The sequence below is a fragment of the Arachis hypogaea genome, chromosome 4 (assembly GCF_003086295.3).
Source record: "Arachis hypogaea cultivar Tifrunner chromosome 4, arahy.Tifrunner.gnm2.J5K5, whole genome shotgun sequence".
In the NCBI taxonomy this organism is placed as follows: domain Eukaryota; kingdom Viridiplantae; phylum Streptophyta; class Magnoliopsida; order Fabales; family Fabaceae; genus Arachis; species Arachis hypogaea.
The window spans coordinates 17,965,686-17,976,670 of record NC_092039.1 but is presented as its reverse complement, the minus strand read 5'-3'; the positions used below and the strand labels follow the sequence as shown (position 1 = coordinate 17,976,670).

Sequence of the window (10,985 nt, the reverse complement as noted above, 5' to 3'; positions counted from 1 at the left end):
AAAATCTAATAAAAGAAAGACAAAAAAAATAATAAGATTGATATTTGCATATATAAGATAAGAGTAATATTTTTTTTACTAAAGATAAGAATAATATTACAAAAAAATATTTTAATGAATAGTTGTGTTGGATTTGTTGGATAATTACCCTTTTGAATTTATATTATTTTATATTATTCAAATTTATATCATTTAAATTTATATTATTTTAACACTTTTTGACTATAATTACTCTTAAAAAGAATTTAAATTTATGTATTAAAAATTAGCACCCTTTTGTTATAATTTGTTACTACTTTTCTTTAGTATTCTTTTTGTATTTAAGTATAACTTCTTAATAAAATTTATATTATAAAAATTAATAATAATAAATAAAATATATACTAATTTAAAAATATATAATAAAAAATACACAAAATCATATAAAAAAATAAAGTTCTATAAAAAAATATGTATTAATAAAAATAATTAAAAAAACATATCAATAATAAATACTAAAAATTCTATTAAAAAAATACAATGATATACATAAATGAACATAAAAAAAATTCTAAACAAAAATATCCATACTATTAATAAAAAATAAAAAAAATTGACAAAAATTAAAACTTAACAAAGAGTACTAATAATAATATTAAAAAAATATTTGTTTGTAAAGCATAGCTATGAAAAAAATTCAAGAACTCTATGATTGTTTTTGGTATTTTTTATTATAGATGAAATTGAATAGCAAAATCGGTAGAATGTCAATTAATTTTTTAATTTATGAAGTGAATGGAGAAACTAAACGCAAAAGCTACAATTTATTGCTTCTGGTAAACGGGAGTTCAAACCCAAAATCATGTTCGCGCGTTCAAAAGAAAAAAATTAGCCAAACAAAAATTACAGCGTTAAAAAAGATTGAACGCATTTCTTGTACTTCCAACGTGTTTACCAAACACACCCTAAGTAATTCGGTTCAATTAATTTTATTAATTATAATTATATGATATCGAAAATAATTTTATTAATTATAGTAAGATATCATATAAAATTAGTAATTTTTTAGAATAATTGTATAAATTATAATAATATAATTTAAAAAATTAGTTAATTTTTTAGTAATTTTATATGAGAAATTAGTAACAATGGTTAATTTTTTAGTTAATTTTTTTAACAGAGCTAATGTATAATTTATTGAGAATTGATTTATTGTCTAAATTTTTTTTATAAACTTTATAGTATGTAAAAATAGTAATCTTATTTTTTTTATTTAAAAAATTAATCATAATTTTTTATTATGTAATTAACTTAATTAATAATCTTTATTATTGTTTTTCTAAAAAAAATTATGTTTATATTATTTGTATATTTTTTAATATTAATAAATATGTAGGTATTTGTACTATTATATTTATTGTCTTAGATAATGGCTTAAGTTACTTATTTCGAATGTTAAATAATATAAATTATATTTTATATATTAAATTCATCAATTTATTCATATTAAGAGGAGAAAAATTATATAATAGATCGTATGTTATAAAGATTAGTTAATTTATATATAAATTATCTTTAGAAAAATAAAAAAATAATTTATCACATATAATAATCTTTGATATATGTAGTGTTATATATATTAGGATGATCTATTTTAATTATGTGAGTAATTATTATTATTCGCTTTTTCATTAAGATAGTAAATAATATTTAAAATTAAAAAAAAAGATAATTAGAATTTTTTTAGTTTGATTATAAAATTTATTGTAAGTTTACCTAACTTTTGTATATACTAAATTATTATTTACTAAAATAATTTGATATTTACTTCAATCAAATCAAATGATTAATATAATTAACTAAATTAATTAATTAACATAATTAATTATAATTAATCAATTTATATAAATTACAATAAATTGTGAGATTTGAATGTTTAATCAAATTAATTAATTGATATTATTAATTAGTTATAATTGATTTACTTTACAGAATTGATAGAAATAAATTGGGAAACACTCTCAGAAGCATGCCACGTCAGCTCCATCATTAAGTGCAGAAATTCGATTTTTATATAATAGAATAGATAGAATAGATAGATAGATAGATATAGAATATTAATCACATAGTAAGATACTATAAAAATGAGTATAAATAAAAAGTACATAGAGAGGACAGAGAATACATAACAAATTATTTTTTAATAATTTTATTAATTATAGTAATATGATCTAGGAAATTAATTTTTTTTAAATAAACTTATTAATTATGTTAATATGATATAAGAAATTAATTATTATGTTAAATTAAGTTTATTAATTATAAAAATATGTCATGAAAGATGATTAATTATATAGAGTATGAATTATAGTAAGATGCTATAAAAATTAATAAATAAGATAAATATATTTTAACTAAGTTGGACTAGTCTAGTCATCTAGTGATTAGCTCAATAACTCCAAACCTTCAACTCTAACCCTTAACTTCTAACTCCCAAACTCTCATAATTAGTGTTTTGTTTTTTTAAAAAATAAGATAAATATATTTTGTTACACAAATAAAAACCTTACATAAATTCTAAATTAGTAATTTAAAGAGTAATTTAATTAATTATATATATATATTGAAAATTAATAATTTTATTACATTAATTTTATTAACTATGGTTAAATGATATAGAAAATAAATTTTTCAATTAAAATTTTTGTAATATTTTCTAAAAATTGTTTTGTTTTTCACAAAATCTAATAAAAAAAAAGACAAAAAAAATAAGAATGATATTTGTATATATAAGATAAGAGTAATAATTTTTTTTACCAACGATAAAAAACTCAAATCCAATATCTTAAATGAGTACATGGACATTTGAGTCATAACTCGAGTAATATTTAGATATATAAAACATATTTTTGTACATAAATCAATACGAAATAAGAGATTAATTTTAAAATATTCAGATGTGCTTACAATATTTTAATATTTATATCCACGTATATTTTAATATGATATCAGTATTATTTTAAAGATAATATCTAATACAAATTTTAATTTTTAATTTTTAATTTTAAGTTATTTTAGTTATTATAAAAGTAAAAAATAATACTCAAAATTAATCCCATTAAACTGCTCAATAATTTATTCATAAAAAGATATAATTGTATTTGTATAAATGATAATTTATGGTTCAAAAGATATAATTAATGGTTAAAAATGACCGAATCTCATTTTAAGTTTTGATGGAATATTCTTTTAAGTTTTGACGGAATATTCCAAACCGCGTTTGAGAGAAACAGGGGTGTGTGGCCATGGCTAATCAGCGGAATTTGAAGGAACAGTACAGAACATTCTAAACCAAGAAACTCTCAAATAGGTCTTTCTCGGTGACAAAGATGGTGTTGGCAAAACTACATGCAGCTCAATACTCTCATTCTTCTCGTCACTGTTCACGACTCTGTTCTCATAATCTCTACCGACCCAACTCAGTGAACTCACAATCTCAGCGATGCTTTTTAACAATGATTCACAAAGACTTCAAATTTGGTCAATAGCTTCACTAATTTCTATGCTATGGAAGTGAATCCCACTGTTGAGCATAAGGATGTGGGCACTTGGAATGTGAGCAATGGATTTCAGGCGTGTCCAATAAGAAGCTGCCGAAGCCACCATGACTGAGTCGGGGAGGAGAAGGAGTTGGTAGCGCGACGAAGAAACGAGGAGGAGAGGTCTTGGAGATTCAGTCGTTGTTGGCGTTGGAGATAACGGAGGAGGCTGTGCGCTTACACGGCAGAGGAAGGGGAGGAAGAAAACTTGGAGGAGAATAGTAACAGCAGTAATAGATAATTAAATATGAGTAATCATTTAAAAAATAAAAAATGACCCCGTTATTTTATGTGCAATTGCAAAAAAAACCTCCAAAAGACAAATATTTTTATTTTGACACTTTTTGGCTAATGGATGCGCCAAACACGTTTTTGGCGTTTGGATGCGCTAACAGGAAGCGCGTACCGAATCCGTGCCCGGGAAAGAAATACAAGAGAAATGGCTGTGGTTGGTAACATGATATTCTTTTTTTACCCTTTATTTTCCCCAAAATATATGCTCTTTTTAAGTTTTTTTTCCCAACCTCAAAAGGATCAAAATTGGACACTTTTTGCAAACAAATGCAATAACAGTTTGACATTTATATGAAGACATTGCATATATTAAATCTTATGTTTATACTGTTATTTTCTTTTTATACATGATAGTTTGGTCTCTCATAATTTTAAGAAGTTGGTGACTTGGTGGTTCTTCATATCCATATGATGTAGGTTAGCCTAATTTGACCTCCACCCATTCTTCATCCCCCTAATTAAAAAGAATACAATGGCCTAACACTCACTTCTCAGAACAATAAGTAATCTAACGGCATCATCGTAAGCAATTAATTCTGGTAACTTGGTAATGCATGCCAAAAGCATATTCTTACCCACATAGAAAGGTACTTGATGATTTGCAATATGCCAATAAACTTGCTTTCCGTTGACTTTCACACAATCATGCATAGCCCAGGCAGAATAACAGGATGTGTTATTCAGTCCAATCAGAGCATTTCAATCTCCAATGCTACCCAATTAGGCACTTGATACCATCATAATAATATGAACTCTCAATTTCAGTGCTTCTAACTTCTAAGTTGTAACGACGTTTTTTGGGCATCAGTTGTAACAACAATTTTATGGTACCCAAGTGATGCATTGTTAACATGGGCAAGTTCAAAAAATGCCAACTTGAAATCCTCAGGTTTTCCACTTGACCACCCTTGCTTGCAACCATAGCTGTTGCAAAATCAACATTGATGGTATGCGATCAGCTGGAGGTAAAGGAAACATTACCCTTATTGAGAGGCACGCCAAAGATTCAAGTGCTATAAGTGCCTAAGGGTCTAAGTATTACTTCAAATAGCTACCTCTACCAGTAGTCTCTGCAAGAGCAAAAACCACCTTCAAATTGGTGAAAACGGATGCGATCCCTCACGATTATTTCTCTGTTTAATATTCTGGACACAATTTTTATCCAATTATGACAGTCTTGACAGATACGAAGATTCTTGAAAATTCTGATTTTAGTTCCAGGGCTAGTTTTCAACACGGCATAGACCAAGGCCAACTTCTCACTATGAAAGTTTAAATTTTCCTCTTTTTCCTCTTCGGAAACATCCATCAAAACCAACTCTGTCATGGGAGCAAAGCCTTCCAGCTTAGCCCTTTGGTTCAGTCCTTCCAACACTCTGTAAATTGCTTTCATTTCAGCATGCGAGTGATTGGCTGCCTTGAATTGGTGAATGCTGCCCCCCAATTCAATCCAACTCTTACCCTGTTTTTTATGAACTCCTCCCTTTTTCATCATCTGTCTCACCCTCTCAGCACTATCCCAGTTCTTTAAAGAGCAATACATATTCGATAGCAGGACGAAATCACCACTCTCAAGACGTGATATATTGGCAATTGCAACTTCACCAAGTTCTTTCTTTCTATGGTTTCTACAAGCACTCAAAAGTGCTCTCCAGATAACAACATCGGGCTCAATTGGCATAGCTTTAATCATGTCATACGCGTCATCCAAAAGCCCTGATCGTCCTAACAGATCAACCATGGTACCATAATGTTCAAGTTGTGGCTGAATTAAAAATTGGTTCTGCATCATATCAAAGTACTTACGACCTTCTTCAACCAATCCACAATGGCTACAAGCTATCAGAATCCCAATAAAAGTAACACTATCAGGCGAAACATTTTCCATCTCCATCCTAGAAAACACTGCAGCTGCATCCAAAGCAAGCCCGTGAATTGCCAACCCATTAATCATAGCATTCCAAACCGACACATGATCGCGCACACCATCTTCAAAAACACATTTCGAAACATCAATTCTACCACACTTAGCATACATGTCAATCAATGCAGCACTCAGTATATAGTTCAGCTCAATCCTCTTCTCCACCATCAAAGTATGCACCCACTTGGCATTAGCAAGAGCCCCAAGGCGTGCGCACGCAGTAACCACAGAAGCAAATGTGAACCCGTCGGGCTCAACTTTAGCATTCAGCATCCCCCTGAAAATGCTCAGTGCATCAACAACCCGCGAGTTCTTCACGTACCCTCCAATCATGGTGTTCCAAGAAACAACATCTCGAACAGGCATTTTAACAAACACCTTCTTGGCAACATCGCATTGCCCAACTTTCATCAACCTTTCAAGTATCAAGTTCATGTTGAATAGGTTCGAAACATGGGTGAAAGCATGATGAACAACGTGATTTGCAATGTGGGGTAGGTGACAGTTAGCATAGGTTGAAACCAGAGAAGAAACAAGTGATGGGTACGTAGCATACCCAAGTACTACAACCCTTGCATGGGTTTTTGCTGCAGTTTTGGAATCCCTGGAAACTCTGCATTGTTCAAGAACCCTGTGGAGTACCCTGTGATCTGAAACAAGTATAAAAGCTTGAAATTAACGGTTTTTGCATTAAAAAAAATGAACTTTGTTGCATAGAAGTGGGAATTGGGAGAAAGTGAGAAAGAGAATGTGGGTAGGTGTACATACCTGTGAGAGAATAGCAATGGGAATGGAAAGGGGAAGAGAGAGACAAGGAACGATTAGGGTTCCAAATCGAATAGCATGATTCGGAAGAATGAGGAAGCTTGTTAGTGACAGTGAGTAAATGTGTTAACTTGATCATCGTCGTCGTCTTCTTCTTGAGCAATGAGCATATTCATTTGTCCCTCTTCTTTTTCTTTCTAAACAACATAATTTTATTACTTTTATTATTTTTTATTTTATAAAATTTTAAGAACCAAAAATATTTAAAATAAAAAACAAACTAAATGCATCTTAAAACTTTCTTTTTAAGCAAAAACTTAAAATTCTAATATTAGGGTAAAGTAAATATTTATATTAAATTTAAGGGTAAAGTATTATTTTTGTCTTTAATATTAGGGTGGAATTCTAATTTGGTTCCTAACATTTCAAACGTTTTACTTCAGTTTCAAAATTTTTTTAATATATTATTTAATTTTAAAAAATATTTAAATAGATTCAATATTGTTACATCATTAAATTTCACACAAACATTTTGCATATTGAAGAACTAATAATATTCGATTTCGATATGTAAGTAAAATTAATTCATTAACAATCACTTTTTTTTTTATTTTAAAGCGTTGATGATTAATTGTTAAGATTTAGAATTTTATAAAAAAATTTAAAAAAATGTTATAAAAAAGTTTTGGTTATATTTTTTTAACATACAAAAAAAATATGACTTATTTAATACTCATTCTATTAATTATTAGGATCAAATTTTATGGTAAGATCACATTAAACTTATTTAAAATATTTTAAGATAAAAATAAGATGTTTAAAATATTAAGAACCAAATTAAAATTTACCCAAAATATTGAGAATCAAACTAATACTTTATACTAAATTTAAAAAAAAAAACGTGTGTTGCACATAACAAATTTTGTTCAATAGATTTTTTTAATAAAAGAATAATATTCACTCCTTATCAAACTTCGCTCATTTCTATAGTATTAATTACCCCCACATTTCGTCTCTTGCATTGCCAAGGATATTCTAATAATTTCATTTATTCTTATGAATATAACGTAAAAGATATTCTAATTTATAATCATCAACCAAATGTGCCAAATTGGTGTAAGGAAGCTAACCAACCACTCCCTGCAAATTTCCTTAATTGTACATTAGACATTATCACTCGTTTGTTCCTGGATTAATTTGTTAGTCTCCTAATTCCTATAATGCTAGTGAAATTAATGAGCTTTTAAGAATTTGTTAGTTAATTTTTTGTTGGAATCAAAGCTACAATAGAAGGAATTAAAAGTTGGAATCGGTTCAATGATGTTTGAGACAATATTTGTTGTGTAGATAAGTCTTGATTTTCTTCTCTAATCATCCTCCAAAGTAGTCAAACTATCAACCTCTAGAATTATATCATTCCAACGTTGATCCTTGCTCACCTAAACACCCCATCAAGCTATTGCATGTTGGATTTTTTTTTTTGTTGTTGTTGTCAAAAGATAGATAATTTTATTAGATGGAATAATTGGTTTACATCGAACTACAATCAAAAGAAAGAAGGGAAGTTCTACGGTGCTTATCACACAAATAAGCATACTATACTGATCTTAGGTGTCAAGTCACTGGGGATTGAAGGTAATTTTTTTTAAATAAAAATAAAAAAGATTAAATTAAAGAAAAATATTTTAAGAAAGTCAGTCACACATACATCACGTTAATTTATAAAATTTATAATCTGAGACCAATTTTTTTTAAACGAAAAAGAAAAAATATTAAATTATAACAAAAAAATCTCAAATTCTAAAATATATCTCAATAAAAAACTAACTATTACGTCCATATGCAAAATTTTTTCAGTAAAAAAATAGTTTATTACATTATTTTAATTATTTTATCATATTAATATAACTTTTAATAAATTTTATTTTATTTTAATTAAAATAATAATGTATCATAATAATACAAATTCTGGAAATATTTTTTAAATAAATAAATTAAATATTTTATTTATTAAAATATATTATTTAAAAGAAATTTATTAATTTATGTAGTATTAGTTATTTCCTTTAAGTTATTTTTTTTCGTCTCAAAAATATAAAAATTAATAGAATATTTTTTAAAAAAAATATGAGTTTAAAGACTTAATAGATTTTTAATTGTGGATATTTTTAACTTGTATTGTAAAAAAGTTATTCTGTTAATTTTAATATTTTTAAATTAGCAAAAACTTCATTATAAATTAAAAATAATACAAAAATTTAATTAAAAAAATTATAATAATTTAATTATAAATTTAATAAAATTATAAAAATAAAAAAATAATTAAATATTTTAATAAATATTAAATTAATGTATATTTTTATAAGTAAAATTATTTTAAAGAAAAAGTTAGGAGTTAGCAATTTTATTAAATTTTGGCCAGCATATAACCAGTAAAAAAAAATGAATAATTCTATATTATTAGATGAAATCTCACGATATTAAAAACATCATTAATAACTATTTGATAACTACTAATTACAAAAATTACCAACTCCCTAACACTCATCTTATTTTAATTTCAGCTTTTACTCAAATATAATTAATAATTTATCCCATTTTTTATTTTATAATGGACCATAAATGCATCAATTCCAATGAGATTGAAAATGTTACAAATTGAGGTGATGTATGATTGTATATCTCATTAACGTACTTATATTAGAACGTTTTCTTTTAATTTAATTTTTTTCATTTAAAAACAAAATTGCCTTCAATTTTCAGTGATTGACACGTAACGTCAGTATAACATGCTTATTTTTGCTGTAAGCACAGTAGAATTCTCCAAGAAAAAAATGGAAAGTTTCAACTAAAATAATATCCAACTAGAAAATAGAAATGAGCTTATGGGTTTTTAAGAGCTCTTCATGTAGTTTCTGCCATCAAAAAAAAATTTTTTTGGGAGCCAATAAAGTTTATTTTATTTTTTACTCTCCAATTCTTCCATGTTATATGAGTTGTCAGGATTTTTAATCGTTGATAATTTTTACTCTTCTAAAAAAATTCGGTCAGTTGTATCTACCATCGTCAAGGATCTTTAGCTCGGAGAGAAATGGACAGTTGGTTGTCGCTCCAAACTTCAATGATGTCGGAGTATGACTAGAGACAATAAAAAACAGACTCTTCCTCTAATCTGCATCTTGAACAGTTCAAGTTCACTACAACAATTTTTGAGTTTAATTTCTTCTTAACTGGTAAACCTTCGTGTATCACCTTCCACAAAAAGCTTTTAATTTTCAGCGAACACTTTAGCTTCCAAATTGATTACTATAGTGAGCTTTTTTGACATTGTTCAAGTAGAAATTCGATGGGAGGGTGAAAGAATTGGAAAGCAACATTGTACCCTGCAACCACGGAGTAACTTTCATTTTTCGTCTTTATACAGGTCAGTGTGTCTTCTCCTTCTTGAATGACTATTTTGAGTATGGCTATTGCTATTTCTATACTAAAAACACTGTTTATCAATGTCTGATTCTATTTTCTGACTAAATTAACTCTAAAACTTATTCTGGTGTGTGTCTTGTATTAGTGTTAGGAATAGGAGTTATAGCAGTAAACTCAGGAACTCATTAATCCTCTTTAATACTCACTGAAACGCTTCTGTCAATTTTTCATAGCAAACTCTTCTCCAACACCTTTTTTCCCTCTAACACGTTCCTCTATCCCAAGATGGATTATTTCCAAATTCATCTCTCAAAAAGTTAGAAAATTTATAATATTTGTTTTTATAGATTTTATGGATTAGAGAATGGGGCTTAGTTAAAATTCTCCATCCTTGTTTAACTAGTATAGTGGGGTTGAATGCCTTTAAATCTTTGAAGTTTAAACTCCCTTGAAGCCTCAGTTTGCATTAAATTTTTTAGCTAATCTATTGCATCATTCTTTCTGTATTTTTTTGTCCCATCAAAATTGCACCATTATTCTCTGAATATCTTCAATCAATGTCTCTAAAAATTTGAAACAATTGAGGGTATAAATAGGAATTGTTGCTGCTACTGTCTTGATTAGTACTTCCCTGTCACTTGAAGAAAAAAGTCTTCTTTTTCAGTGTAATAATTTTTTAGAGACTTTATCCTTAATATAGTTGAAAGTATTCCTTTTAGATTTGTGCATAACTTCTGGCAATCCCAAGTTTTTATTTTGATTGCGTGGGAAACCCACAAGTAATAGCTAGCTGATTACGAACTTGGATAAGAGTGTTTTTGCTGAAAAAATCGAGGATTTATCTAGATTGACCATTTATCCATTGATCTCTTCATATGCTTATAAGATCTCAATTAGGTGGTAGCACTCTTCTTCTGTAACTCTAAGAAAAAGTATTGAGTCGTCTGCAAAGTAAAGATAACTGACTTTCGGGTATCAATGATTAAGCATCAATCTAAAAA

At 27.5% G+C, this 10,985-nt stretch overlaps 1 protein-coding gene across 1 annotated transcript; it reads right to left on the bottom strand.

The window, feature by feature from the left end:
- Positions 1 to 4,145: 4,145 nt before the first annotated feature.
- Positions 4,146 to 6,768, bottom strand: LOC112796420 (pentatricopeptide repeat-containing protein At5g50990-like). The gene is made up of 2 exons (XM_025838850.2): positions 6,565 to 6,768; positions 4,146 to 6,446 (listed from the first exon to the last, which is right to left on the bottom strand). The coding sequence occupies exons 1-2, from the start codon at positions 6,698 to 6,700 to the stop codon at positions 4,930 to 4,932; spliced, it is 1,653 nt and encodes a 550-aa protein (XP_025694635.1). The 5' UTR covers positions 6,701 to 6,768; the 3' UTR covers positions 4,146 to 4,929.
- Between the last annotated feature and the right edge of the window lie 4,217 nt (positions 6,769 to 10,985).